Source organism: Delphinapterus leucas, chromosome 11, assembly GCF_059928025.1.
Source record: "Delphinapterus leucas isolate spDelLeu-1000000601 "Yukka" chromosome 11, BTC_Dleu_Yukka2, whole genome shotgun sequence".
In the NCBI taxonomy this organism is placed as follows: domain Eukaryota; kingdom Metazoa; phylum Chordata; class Mammalia; order Artiodactyla; family Monodontidae; genus Delphinapterus; species Delphinapterus leucas.
Window position 1 is genome coordinate 75,127,526 of NC_143139.1, and position 14,805 is coordinate 75,142,330.

A 14,805-nucleotide genomic window follows, 5' to 3' on the forward strand; every position below is an offset into this window, starting at 1 on the left:
TGCCGCGGAGCGGCTGGGCCCGTGAGCCATGGCCGCTGAGCCTGCGCGTCTGGAGTCTGTGCTCCGCAACGGGAGAGGCCACAACAGTGAGAGGCCCGCGTACCGCAAAAAAAAAAAAAAAAAAAAAAAAAAAAACTGAAGCAATTTCAAAGCTTCTAGAAATAATCTGTATTTACTAGCTAAGTGATACGAAGAATATCAAATAAGTAGGAACCATATCAAACACACTCAGAGAACATATACATAATGAGAAGATATGGGGAGACATGGGAAGAAAGCAATTTAAAAAGAGATAGTTAAACATGACATTATATATGCATACATGTTTTGTAGGATCTATGATGGCCCTTGACATGCTAAAAGGTTTATTTAATAAACAGAAAGGGGTTTTTGTCTTGGGGGAAAAAATGTATTTCAAATCTGCCAACCTGATTAAGTGAACTAAAAGAGTAAAGTCAACCAGACATCTGAGGCTCTACTTCTAACAAGGCCATCACCCCCATCCTTTTAACTTCTCATCTGTGTGGTAGAAGTAGCGCTGTCAGTTAACACAGTCCATAGTTACTAACTGTTCGAAGGCCCAAATATTTCAAGAAGCTGAAGCTGGGGGAAAGAGCAACTTTGTGACTCATTAGGTTTTGATTTGGAGGTGGATATGGTAACAGGTGGGGAATGGAAAATGGCAGGAACCTTGCCACTCAGCTGCTAAGGGAAATAACTCTAAGATGCTCTTCCACCATCTAGAAGAAGTTTATCTTTCTTATTCTGGAGATACAGTTTCTTTGAAAAAAAAGGCAGAAGATACAATTCAGGAGGAATCACTGCTATCTAGGCTTGGCTACAGTAAGCATTTGATAAAGAATCGATGAAAAATAAATGAAAACCTTATTTAAAGGGCTTTACTTAAGCTTCCTGAAAGAGATTATTCCTTACAAATAACCCAGTTCAGAAGTCTTTTCTGATATAAACCAAATTTCCATTTTCAATAGTTTCCAGTGGAACACTAAAAACTGTAAGACTTCCGTTTTGGAAAAGACTTAAAGTCATCTAGTCCTTTACTAATCAAGCAGCTAAGCTTTAATTGAGTATACTACTAAGGTAGACAGGAGGGTAAAAGATGGTCCTGGACTTAAAGAAGCTGACCATATAGCCTGGAAAACAGAACCAGGGTATAAAATGGAAGTTGTACAGGGTATTAGAGCATTTGCTATGTGCCAAATGCACAGAAAAACGAGTGTGAGTGTATTCTCTGTGGAATGTTTAAAGAAGGCTTTGTGGGCATGTTGGAACTGACCTAAGTATCACAAAAGGTGAGTGTGATTTCAGAGAAAAAGAATAAAATTTGACAAAGCCTAGCCCATGCTGTCTATAGCAATTGTAATTCGGTAACAGAGGTCCTGATCTAATGCTAAAGAATACCAACACACTTGCTAGAGCCTAAAAGCAAGAATACCCCCAATCTCTAACCACAGAATTCCAAAGTCCATGGTTTAAATAACAGCCTATAAAATTCTGAACTCACAAAATCCTAGTGACTAAATCTTTAAAGTCAAGTTCAAAATATGCACTATTTTCTGAGCCAAGACATGTTCTACCTTGCCTCTGAATATTCAATCTATGTCATTCAGCAGTATACTGCCGTTTCAAATTTTCCTTTTATCTTTCTTGCTTCAGACTATATTATTTTCATCTGCTCAGCATCTTCTCCCTTGGAGAACTCCCTCTTCCATTAGATGGTTTACTGGGGCTATCTTTAAGCCACCCACTGCCACTGGAATAAGCAAATCCCTGAGTAGATCAAGTACCAACCCTGATCCTGAATACTCCAATCACATTATAGTAATGTAGCAAAAAAAAAAGATTTTCTACACTGTTCTGTGGTAGCTATTGGTGGGTTTTTTTGGGGGGGGGTCTGTTCAATTTTTCCCTTTTCTCTTTCAAAATAAAACTTTAAAATTTTTAGTTATTACTTTTTCTTGATGTTTGATGAAATGACATAAAGAACAGTACTAGGCTAAGAAGATTTACATTTAATTCTAAACTTTTTATCCTAGAATTTTCACTTCACTGAGGGTGCAAAATTTACAGTTAAACGCCACTTTTACCTTTCCTGGAAAACAAAGAATAGCACACAGCATAGCCAGTTTGAAATATCCAGTCAACAAATTTCAGTATTTCATAAATAATCCAGCAGATGGGGCTAAAGGCATAGATCAAGCCAGCCGGTCTTCTGTTCTACTGGTGTCTTGGTATACACCATCAGCCCACAGATGGCAGCCTTGACTTAGGTGTCATGTTACAAGGTTCTGAACGTCTCCCTTTCTCTCTTATACCTAAGGTCATATAATAATCACTGAAGCAAAAGAATGGCTGATCCATTATTCTGGCCTATTATAAATATTACTTGAACTTTCCTAGCAATTTCTTTCTTTTTTAAAAAATTAAGTAGTTCAGATACCTGTCATTTTGGAAGGATTAACTTCCAAATATCCTATTTCATAAAAAAATAAAATAGGATATTTTGTCAATATCCTATTTTATAAAAATTTGTCAATATCCTATTTTATTAAAAATTTCAATATCCTATTTTATATTTGTCAATATCCTATTTTATAAAAAAAATTCTAGTGAAATGATGGTAAAACAATAAAGGGCTACTGGTCTTCCCCAGTGGCATACTGGTTAAGAATCCACCTGCCAATGCAGAGGACATGGGTTCGAGCCCTGGTCCAGGAAGATCCCACATGCTGCAGAGCAACTAAGCCCGTGCACCACAACTGAGCCTGTGCTCTAGAGACTGAGAGCCACAACTGCCGAGCCTGTGTGCCACAACTACTGAAGCCCAAGCGCCTAGAGCCCATGCTCCGCAACAAGAGAAGCCACCGCAATGAGAAGCCCACGCATCGCGAGGAAGAGTACGCCCGCTCACCACTAGAGAAAAGCCCACGCACAGCAACGATGACCCAACGCAGCCAAATTAATTAATTATTTTTTTTAAAAAAAGGGCTATGAATAAGAAGAACTGAGATCCAATCATCGTTCTGTTATTGTGCAAACACTAGGCCTGTCACTAACCAAGCAGGGCCTCAGTTTCATCTGCAAAAGGAAGCTTTGAAGAGAGTCTATCCACGGCCTCTCAACAGTTGTTAAACTCCACAACAGCCTTATCCCTCTGTCTTTCTCTTCTTGCCCATGTTTACATTTGAATTTTTCTTTTGTGTATAAAATTAGAACATGATGTAGCTTTCGGGCATAATAAAAATAATTGTTGGCTTAATGAAAAAAATACTGATTTAGAAGATCTAAGTCTTATTACTGTGTTATGCTCTTGGGTAAATTATACATCCATATGAAGAAAAAACGTGATTTCTACAGAACTTCTACTCAGTCATTAGGTTTCATCTTCTCTATCACTTCAATGTCCTTTGAATTCATGCACATTCTGCATCCTTACTACTACCAGCCCGAGCTGTCACCATCCACACTTGGACTGCCACAAAGTCTCCTCTCTCATCCCAACATTCAGCCACGTTCCCCTACAATCCATTCCTTCTCCTGCAGCCAGTTATTGGCCTAAAATACAAATCCGAGCACATCCTTTCAGTGGTTCCCTCCTGCCTTTAGGATAAAGTCCAAACTCTTCCACAAACCCTCCCTGACTTGCAACAGTATTGTAAAGGAAAACTAATAATAATTTAAAGCTACTTAGAGAATATAGCAAGTAAGACACTTTCTAAATGTCAGGTGGTAATTTTTTTAAAGAACTCTTGCTAATTGTGAACTTTATATATATATATAATATCTACTGTTGGCCCTATGAAAATTCTTTTACCCAGTCTCCTGTTTCTTTGTCAGATCATTAGTCACCACTGATTCCTTCACTTCCTTGCACCCTGTACGTTATTCAGCCCTTTTGTTTCATATTCTCTCTCCCATTAATCTCTTCTGTTCCATCCTCTTTAACTCCAGTTCTAATCAGCTCACAGCTAGATTACTGGAGTTTATGGAGGAAGGAAGGGAGATAGCCTCTTAACTAATCTCCCCAGCACTAGTTTACGCCAGATCCAAACCAAGCTGCTATCTATAAACCAGTTCCAGGTTGTTACCTTCTTCATTTTATTCCTCTGCTTAGACTCTTCATCCCCCGCGCAACCCAATATAAAGTCCAGTCAGTCGTCCTTGCTAGGCATCTAAGATACCTCACAGTTTGATCCCAACCTTTTTAACTTTAACTTCCAAACACAAAGCAGCACTCTAGCAAGACAATTATGGTGACTGCCTCCTGGCTTTGCTGGTTCCCACTGCTGCACCTTTTCTCAAATGTGCCCCTGAGTGAACTGATCTTTCTCAGGACTCTGTGTATTCAAATTCTTATATCCTTCAGGACCTGGCCAAGTCCTACCTCCTTCATAAAGCCTTCCCTATAGCAGCCTATGAATAAAGTGACATAGCATATTTATGTATATTATATATAAAAATATTCTGTGATTTTCAACAGAACTTTTCAATAAGGCATTTTAAATTAAGAAACAAATATCCAAACATAGGAAAGAATCAAAAAGCATACTATTTCACTATGACAAAAAAAGAGAAATGGCTGGGGCTTCCCTGGTGGCACAGTGGTTGAGAGTCCGCCTGCCAACGCAGGGGACACGGGTTCGTGCCCCGGTCCGGGAGGATCCCACGTGCCGCGGAGCGGCTGGGCCCGGGAGCCATGGCCGCTGAGCCTGCGTGTCCGGAGCCTGTGCTCCGCAACGGGAGAGGCCACAACAGTGAGAGACCCACATACCGCAAAAAAAAAAAAGAAGAGAAATGTCTAACTCTTCTGCGAGAGAATACAAATGTTCCATTTCACTTAGAGAACTGATACCTTAATGCTACATAAAAATTGTTTACCCTTTTTCCATAGCCTTCATTTTAGTAAAAATGATACTTTAATCAAACAGTATTGCCAAGGACAGAATATCCATATATGTTTAGATAATTAAGGTTAAGTTTACTTTGAGCTATAATCTAATTTTAATCATTATGCATTCCAGTAGTCTTGGGAAGTTGACTAATATATAAAACTGAAGTTAATATTGCTTGACAAGCAACAGTAAAATTGCTTGCATTTTCACAAGTGGTTTACATTGAAAACTCCTTAGATTTTTTTTAGGGCTTCCCTGGTGGCGCAGCAGTTGAGAGTCCGCCTGCCGATGCAAGGGACGCAGGTTCGTGCCCCGGTCCGGGAAGATCCCACATGCTGCGGAGCGGCTAGGCCCGTGAGCCATGGCCGCTGAGCCTGCGCGTCCGGAGCCTGTGCTCCGCAATGCGAGACGCCACAGCAGTGGGAGGCCCGCATACCGCAAAAAAATTGAAAAATAAAAAACTCCTTAGATTTTTTTAACAGCAGTCCGTTTTAAAAGTTATTTTTTTTTACATAAAGGCAGCAAAGTCCTTAGATAAGCCAATGTAGCAATTAACAATTTCCAAATTATTTCTATTAAAGATGTTATTTTTAAATGCCTGTATTTACATATATATTTTGTTATATAAAACAATTTAAAAAGCATGTTTCTCCAAATATAATAATTCAACAGAAAAGAAGCATGGTATTCCACAAATACTAACATTCCTGTGCCCATTTGGGTTCAAATCAATCATTTAATGAATGTCTATAAACAACTTACTGGTTTTTATGATATAATAGTATAGTTCACTATACCTTAAGATCTTGCCTTGTGGCAAGAAGTTCAGATTCCTTCCCATAGAAATCAGACTGAAGCTGTTTTAGACTTTCCTGACTTTTTTCATAGGTATTTTGTAACACTGATATTTTCTGTTTCTCTGCTCCAAGTTCCTGTGCTGCTTGTGTTGACTGCTGCTGTAGTTTATTCTCAAGTTCTGTCTGAAACATACAATAGTTATTTAAAACAGTATGCATACCAAAAACCAGTTACAAATATAGAATGAAATCCACACAACTAAGATTCCTAAGAACAAACTGAATTGTAGTTATGCCCTAAAATTCTACTTTAATAAAGTGTAACTTACCTTATAGTTACAAAATTAAAGAATTACAAAATTCAACAAGTCCTAATTTAAAAGACAAAAAATGAAACAGCAATTAAATAAAGAAAAAAGAATTTCACTGAGAATCCAAGTACCAAGGTCTCAGGAGACTGAAAGTAACAACTACATTCTGATGGAAGATACAGTGCTGCATGCTTTAAAAGATGATATAATTTAAGGTTGAACTATGGGAAATTTCTACACGAAATAATTAAAAAGCCATTACTAAGTTGAAGTATACTGTTTCTACTCCTTGAAGTTCAAGAATAACAAGAAATTTCTACAGGTCATCTTTATTAACATCAAGGCAGAAGAAGAGAAGAAAATGTTGCAAAGGTGCAACTCCTCTAAACTCTAAACCTTCAGTCTTTAAGAAGATTCAGGAGATATGCACAAATTATGACATAAATAAAATATATGTAAGCATAGCATGAAAAGAAGCACTTGGCTTTTAAAATAAATACACTTCAATGAAACTGCTGTTGAAGTCATCAGCGACCCCCTTGTTCCAAAATCCAGTATTCATGCCCTTGTCCACATCTCATTGAACATCCCAGCAGTCCTTCAAACAGTTGATGATGCCCCCTCCTAGAAACATTCTTCAACCTGGTTTCCAGGACATCTTGTGTTTTAGGTTCTCCTCCTACCTCACTGGTCATTCCATCTTAAAATCTTTTACTAGCTCCTCTCTTGTTTGATCTCTCAATACTGTGTGACCCCAGGGTTCAGTCTCTAGCCCTCTTTTATTCTATATACAGTCTCTATTTAGAAGATCCCAACTAGACCCATTTTTATTAAGAATATAGATATAAAGTACTGTAGTTTACAGCTAGGCCTTGAAATCTTTTTAGGATCTGTTAGGAATAAGACTGATATTGTATTGTGTGTAAACTGCACAATGTGGAAAGCAGATATATCTGTGCAAAATCTTTGCCTCTGTGCTGTCAGTGTGATGTGCTTTCTGCATGGCTATATACTACTAGTGATTTATCAAAACTTCTAAAACTTAAATTACATGGTAAAAGATCTGTAAGAGGCTGCCTAAGTGTTAGTTGGCACATAAAGATAATTGTAGAAGTTGAAGACATGATTGCTATATTTCAATGTTTATTCCCACTCAACATATTGCCTTCTAAGCTTTCTTTTTTTGTTCAAAGCATGATCTTAAAGATATGTTTAAGTTAATGGACATAATGCAGGGTTCCTACACTGTATTGGCATATGTTGGTGGCCCTCTGTGCCCTAGATATATGCACACAGGGTGCAAGTAAAAAGCTACAAAGTGAAAGTTGGTTTGGATCCTCTTCATTTCATTTGTTTAGCTTTTCTGTTATTTTTCTCTACTTACAAGTATTCCTGTGAATAAATCCTTGTTAAGTTTAAAAAAAAGTATTTTAAAAAATATTGTTTATTTACAATTGACTCCTGAATTTATGTCTCTAGCTCCAACCCCTCTGCCTGAACTCTGGGCTCATTATATCCAAGTACTCCCTGACATCTTCACTTGAGTGATTGATAGATATCTATCTCAAGTAGAAATCTTGATTCCTGACAACAACCCTGCTCCTCAAAAACATGCTACTTCCCCCAGTAAATATGGCCATCTATCCACTTGTACAAGCCACAAACCTAGAATTATTCTAGACTCCTCTTTCCATCATCTCTCACCATCTAACCTATCAGCAAGTCCTGATGACTCAGCTTACAAAAGATATTCCCAAATCATCCACTGCTAACACTTTAGTTCATGCCATCATCTTGTACTTTCTAGACTACTGCAATAGTTTTTCAATGCCTTTCCTGCTTGCTCCTTTATGTCCCTTTAGTCAGATCCCACCATTCTCTGCTCAAAATCTCCTAATCGATTCTAATTATCCTTTGAACAAAATACATCATTCTCTGTTATCTTATAATCTTCAAGTTTCTATGTTTATGCCTTTACCCCTGTCTACTTCTCTGAACTCATCGCATATTACTCTTCCTCTCTCCACTATACTTAACTTATACTGGTCTCCGTTTTTAGAAAATACCAAGCTTGTTCTAGCCTTAAGATCTTTGCACTAGTTGTCCCGCCCCGACCACTATATGGATAGCTCTTGTATTTCATGTATCAGCTCAAATCTCTTCAGAGGGGCTTCTTTGATCACCCAACCTTTTAGTAGGGCTCTGTCCCATCACTGTCTTTCACATCACCCTGTTTAAGTTTCTTCCCCCCAAGAAAGTTTAAGTCCATGAGAATAGGTTCCTTGTCTGTTCACAGCTACACCTCCAACACCTAGAACTGTGTCCATGGCACAGAATAGGTGCCTAGTAATATTTCTTGAATGAATAAATGACAAACAGATGGGAGGTGGACAAATAGAGCCCAGGACATCCATTAAGAGACTCTTATAATAGTCCACATAAGAGAAAAAAAATAGCCTAGACTAAGACTGTGGCAGTTGGGAAATAAGAAAAGGGGATAGATTCAAGAGAGCTAGGAAGCAGATTGCCAGGAGGTAGTGCTAGCTGCCTATGGAGGAAAGGGGGCTCATCACCACACACATTATCTGATAACATCCCACATTACCTCCAATTTAGAGTCTTCACAATGAAGAATTCCTGGACATTGTTTTTCATGTTGAAGACTACACTGCATTTTTTTTTTTTTTGGTCGAATACTACTTCTTTTCTTTAACATTTCCCCCCCCCACAAATCTAGTTTTCTTTCTCTTCAATCACCTTTATGGCTCAGATAAGCCCTCTACAAAGTCTCAACACTGATCATAATTGCCCTCTGGGTTCATATTTGGGCCTTCATTTTACTTACTCTAAATGACAGGCTGATTCATTCATTCATTGTTTAAAAAATCATTGATAGCTTATTTGTTAGAAAACACAGTTTTCTGACTTTGAGGAATTCAAATCTATTAGTGGTTAAGTTAAATAAAAGAAAATTAAAAAAATAAAAAGATCAGTGTAACAACTTGATAATGGGTTTAACAGAAGTAAACCCAAAGTTCCAAAGGAGAATACAGGAGGGTCAATCATTTACAATTTATCCTTCACAAGCTTATCAGTTTTTGCTCTAAAACAGGTCTGACTACATTTCTCCCTTCTAAAGATTTTTACCTTTAGTCTTCCAATATTAAAAATTTAAAGTGGAAACAACTATACAACATCTACTGTGATCTGATTTCATCCAATTCTATAGCCTTATCTCCCCTCACTTCTCCACTTACGAGGTATTCCAATAGCAAATCTTCTATAACGACATTTTTTTTGAGTTTCGCAAACTTTGCTAATATTGTTTCCTCTCCTTTGAAATATCTAATTTCCTCTTTTTTTTAATCTTTCAAAATTAGGATAGTCTTCAAAGACACAGTTCAAATGCTAGCTCCTCTAGAAAGCCAGTCAAAATTTCCATTAAGTTTGAATTTTTCTCATTCTCCTTTCTACTACAGTTTTCTTTTTCCCTACATACCTGATTCCTCATTAAATTATAGGCTACTTGAGAATAGGGGCCATATCCTATTCATTCTGTATTCCCACATTAGGTTTCAAATAAGGTTGGTACAGGAACTGATGACTTATATAGCCTTGCTGGATTTCCCTGTGACTTCCAAACAATCACAATCACATTTTAAAAATGTATGTATATGTGTGTTTCATATAGATAGATAGATAAACGTAGATACAGATATACATGGGGTGTGTGCGTTGTGTGTGTGTGTACTCATACACATCTATACCCATTTAAACTTTATCCTTGTTTTTCCTATTTCACTGTGGCCCAGTGAAAAGTTTCCAGAGACCATCACTGTATGGTTTACCAGGCAAAATGACACTCTTAGATCATAGTTTGCTACACTTATATATAATATCCAACAACTATTTTGCTTCCACATGGCACTCGGCACACACAGTACTAGGTACTTTAAATACATTATCGCAATCTTTTTTTTAATAGATCTTTATTGAAGTATAATTGCTTCAAATTATCTCAACCTTTACAACTCTATGACCCTATTTTATTTAGTCCAGAAAGATGGATCACTTTCCTGTGACCATAAACCTAATGTGTGTCACACAGAATTTAAATTCAAATTTGCCTGCCTCTAAAATTTATCTTCTTTCCATGATAGTACACTGCTCCTCAATAAAACCAAACAATTCTTGCCTTTCAGTGATTCTCTACGTACTCCAAATTCCAAGTCTAATTTACAGAGACTGGCTATCTACCCAACACTCCCCCAAAATGCTGTCCTCCCCAAGGTTAAAGGTGTTCCTTTTCCTAGCATTCATACACTGACACAAGTGAACTACTGCTATGAATGTTTGTGACACCCCCCCCCCAAATTCATGTTGAAGCCTAGATCAAATGTGATGGTATTTGGATGTGGAGTCTTTGGGAGGTCATGAGGGTGGAGCCCTCGTGAATTGGATTAGTGCCCTTAAAAGAAGAAACACAAGAGATAATCTCAGTCATATAAGGATACAGCATATAAGGATACAGCAAGAAGACAGCTGTCCACAAGCCAGAAAGTGGGCCCTCACCAGACACTCAATATGCCAGTGCCTTTATCTTAAACTTCCCAGTCTCCAGAACTGTGAGAAATAAATGCTTATTTTTTAAACCACCAAGTCTATGGTATTTTTGTTTTAACAGTCCCAAGTAAGACAACTACCAATAAGAACATTTCCTCTGAATCTCAAAATCCTTAAGGTGTCATCTAGTAAAGCCATGCAAAGTATAGGCAATATATATTAATCATAAATCTGGAAGAAATCTTACTATAATTAATAAGTTAATAAAAAAGAAAATGTGCTAAAAATAGTTGTTGGGTTTTTTTTTAATTTACTAAGTCATACTGTTATAAAAATGAAGATCTAAGGAAAACCTGAATATGAGGCTAATAGATATGGGAAAAAATGACCTCAAGATATCAAATCATAGAACAAAATACATACTATGATAATTATATCCTGATGTATGATTATATATAACACACACAAAAAAAGGATAGACAAATTTGTCTATTCTTGTTTGTGTTATTAGAAAATTACTCTTTTGTAAAATGGCCATAATAATAGTTATAAAAATAGTAGTCAACATAAAATATGTATTTGTGGGGTAAATTTTTTTTTTCCTCTAGTAATGTGACAAGCCAACTATTAATAACATGACATATTTTGCTTGTTTTACATACTAGGGATCTTATATCTTTCTACTCCATGAACTAATTAATATGCATACATCAACAGTGGAGAAAACCTCATTTTGTTCAAATATTAAGTTCAATCCACTTTTATCAACTCTTAGTCTGGACAAGTATTAAAACATACTTAAGGGGCTTCCCTAGTGGCGCAGTGGTTGAGAGTCCGCCTGCCGATGCAGGGGACACGGGTTCGTGCCCCAGTCCGGGAGGATCCCACATGCCGCGGAGCGGCTGCGCCTGTGAGCCATGGCCGCTGAGCCTGCGCATCCAGAGCCTGTTGCTCCGCAACGGGAGAGGCCACAACAGTTAGAGGCCCGCGTACCGCCAAAAAAAAACAAAAAACATACTTAAGGATGAAGAATGGATGCTTAATAATAAATAAGGATAGGTTTGGAAATGGAAACCATTATAACTTAAAAAACCAAACAATTATAACTATATGAAACCTATACTACTGAATATTTAAATATATCTCAATTTGTGATTTTTGTTCTTGATTATATTCCCTTAATGAGGATAATTTATTTTTTAATTCCTATAAAATTTTCTAATACACTAGAAATGTATAAATTATTCTCTTAACATTGTTAGTTATATCTTATTTTACAAAAAGGTAGTTTTATGCCTATCAGACAAATGATTAGTGCTAGAATTTCAAATAAGAATTATCTAACAACATGGTTATAGTGAATGGAAATCCAGACATAGATATTTAGTCATATAATTAAGTGCATTTATACATTTAACTTAGAAAAAAATTTGAGCATATGTAAAATTTTCTTTGTTGTAACTCATCTGTGTTACTATCATATTGTTATTTTAACTGCAAAGTTTTTCTTCCCATAAAAAGTAAACAAATATATCACTACCTTCTGTGAAACAGCAATTTTAACCTCTCCTTGGAGTGCTTCAATTTGCTTTTTCTTCTGTTCAGTCAATTGCTTTAGCTCATTTATGTTACTCTGAAGTTGTTGTTCTTCTTTTACCTTTTGTGTTAAACTATTCTGGGCCTGTATGACTTGTCTCTGCATTGAACTGAGCTCCAGCTTCAGCTGATGAGAAGTCTAAAAGAAAATAAAACCTGTTTAGCATTCATTTATCCATGCAACACACATTTATTGAGTACCTATTCATGCCAAGCACTACTCTAAGTAGAAACTACTGAGTCTATTGGCCACAAATAATCAGTAGTAAACCAAAAAGAAAAATCCCTACCCTCATGGAGCTTTCATAACTGACACCATTCACTACTGGATGACATGCTGGATTAATCTTCAATATTTGTTGAATCTTGCCTTCCTTTTTAACTTATACATTTGGATACAGCTTGCAAATGAACTAGATTAGTGTTCTCTTAAATCATAGAAAAAGGGAAAATCAACATCAATCTTTAGATTGCTGAAATGTCTACTGTTTTGAATATTCTCAAAATGCTAACTGCATTCCCTGACAGTCCAGTGGTTAGGACTCGGCGCTTTCACTGCCAGGCCTGGGTTTGACCCCTGGTCAGGAAACTAAGATCCCTACAAGCAGCACAGTGGGGCCAAAGAAAGTAAAATAAATAATTTTTTTAAAAAAATGCTAAATGAGCCTGTTGGCCACAGTGAATCAGAAAGGATAGCTTCATATTAACTGTGATAAAACGAAGATAATTTTTGGCAAATATGTTTAGTATCTGTCTGATGACACTAAACTATACCACACAATTGTTCCCTCATTTAGAGATTTGAGGCATATTTTGCTACTACCTTATTTTAACAATCTACTAGGATATATTTCTGTTCAAAATTAGATATCATATAGAAGTCACACTGAGGTTCCTCTGTGGCCAAGGTGAACTACACTACCTCTCACCCATCCAGCCAAAGTCATGTTTACGTATTTTATGCATATTTCATTAAGAACCTAATTTGAGCATCTGACCATTCAAAGTTACTTTTGAAAAAGTTTCAGTGCTATATATGGATGCTTCAGCTTATCTCCAATACAAAGGAAAATATTTTTGTGCAAAACAGGAGTCAGGTAGTGTTAATAATGATTATGTTATGATAACCAATAATAAAGTAATAGCTAACATTTGACCATTTATTTTGTTACAGCTGGTATTCTGAGCACTTTGAAATATATTAACCCATTTATTTCTCGCAATAATCCTATGACACAGATTCTACTATTAGCCCCATCTTACTGCTGAGGAAACTGGAGCACAGAGAGATCAAGTCATCTGCCTAAGATGGCAAGGCAAGACAGCATAGCTAATAACTGGCACAGTCAGGATATACATTTGCACAATCTGGATTCACAGCTTGGGTATTAAACCTCCATAATTTTGCCACTTACATGGCTGGCATATAAAGCACAGGCGTTTTCTTTCAATCAACAACCAGAACACAATCACACTAAAGACTTGTCAGGACCATGTTTTGCTGCTTTATCAAATCTGATCTCTAGAAAGCTACATGCCTGGACTCTAGCTGCTAGAGGTATGTCTTCAGAGAATAACAATATATATTATACCCATTTATTTCCTCATTTGCTTGTTGGTTTTGATGGAGAACAATAGAAGCATTAATCATAGAAAAACCTCTGAATTGTTATACAACCATTATCAAATATGCTATTAATATAAATGTCCATGAAATAAAGAGCACTTAAAATGTCATTTCTATGGAAAATCTATTAAGACTTTTTTTATCCATAGTAATGTTCCTTAATCTAGATTATCTAATTATAACTCTATAGTTAGTTGACTCAATTTTCTACCTTTATTAATTATAATCCTTTATTTTGGGCCTTTTATTAAACTAGCTTGAAACTTTTCAGTAGTAGGTAGAACACAAATGAAAAAACCTTCTTTTGACTTAGGTATTGTGAAAGTATTTTGAAAATATAAAGACCTTATTATGCTTTACGTATTTTTTGTTATAGAAAAAAAATCTTACCTCCTTCTCTTTTTCAAGTGACTTTTTCAGTTCATTCTGTTCCTTATGCGTGCTTTCTGTATGTACTTGAAGTTGTTGCTTTAATTCTTTGCACGTTTTCTCCTAAAAAAATGGAAACTACATTATGCAGAAAATATTTGTAGTGAATTTAAGAATTTTGGTTTACAATCTCAGTAAGATCCACACAAGGAAATAAACCAGAATCACTGATGATTTAAGATGGGACAAAATCATCCATTTCAATAATAAAAACAGACAAATATTATAGCAGTAAATGGGGAGGGAGAGGAAAAGGCTAAGAGTTTCTATTATCAACCAATAGTCACAATAAATACTTTAGATAATATTTAGACAAGATTTTAGAATACTTTGGAAACCACATTTTTATGTCTCAGAATTAATTAACTTATACTATTTTAAAAGTAGAATAATGGGCTTCAAAAAATGGAAGCAAATTTTTTTAAAGTATTGAAACAACAAACAGAAATAATCACATATAACTTAAGTGGGAAGATGTACAGATAGAAGATGTTTCCTCCAAACAGAAAGGAACATAAAAGCAACACAAAAATCATGTTTTTTATGGTACTCAACACTTTCACTGACCTTCA

The 14,805-nt window shown here is 36.2% G+C and overlaps 1 protein-coding gene across 12 annotated transcripts in view; it reads right to left on the reverse strand.

Annotated features, from left to right (window-relative positions):
• EEA1 (early endosome antigen 1) overlaps nucleotides 1–14,805 on the reverse strand; it is a 146,049-nt gene that overhangs the window by 16,659 nt on the left and 114,585 nt on the right. For all 12 annotated transcript variants that reach the window (XR_016395010.1, XR_016395007.1, XR_016395004.1 and 9 more), the window contains 3 exons: nucleotides 14,195–14,296; nucleotides 12,122–12,316; nucleotides 5,708–5,890 (listed from right to left, as the gene is read on the reverse strand). Coding sequence is in view for 5 of the 12 variants with exons in the window: in XM_089921119.1 (XP_089777245.1) it covers nucleotides 5,708–5,890; nucleotides 12,122–12,316; nucleotides 14,195–14,296 (480 nt within the window). In the remaining 7 variants the exon portion in view is untranslated. The remainder of the gene's footprint in view (nucleotides 1–5,707; nucleotides 5,891–12,121; nucleotides 12,317–14,194; nucleotides 14,297–14,805) is intronic.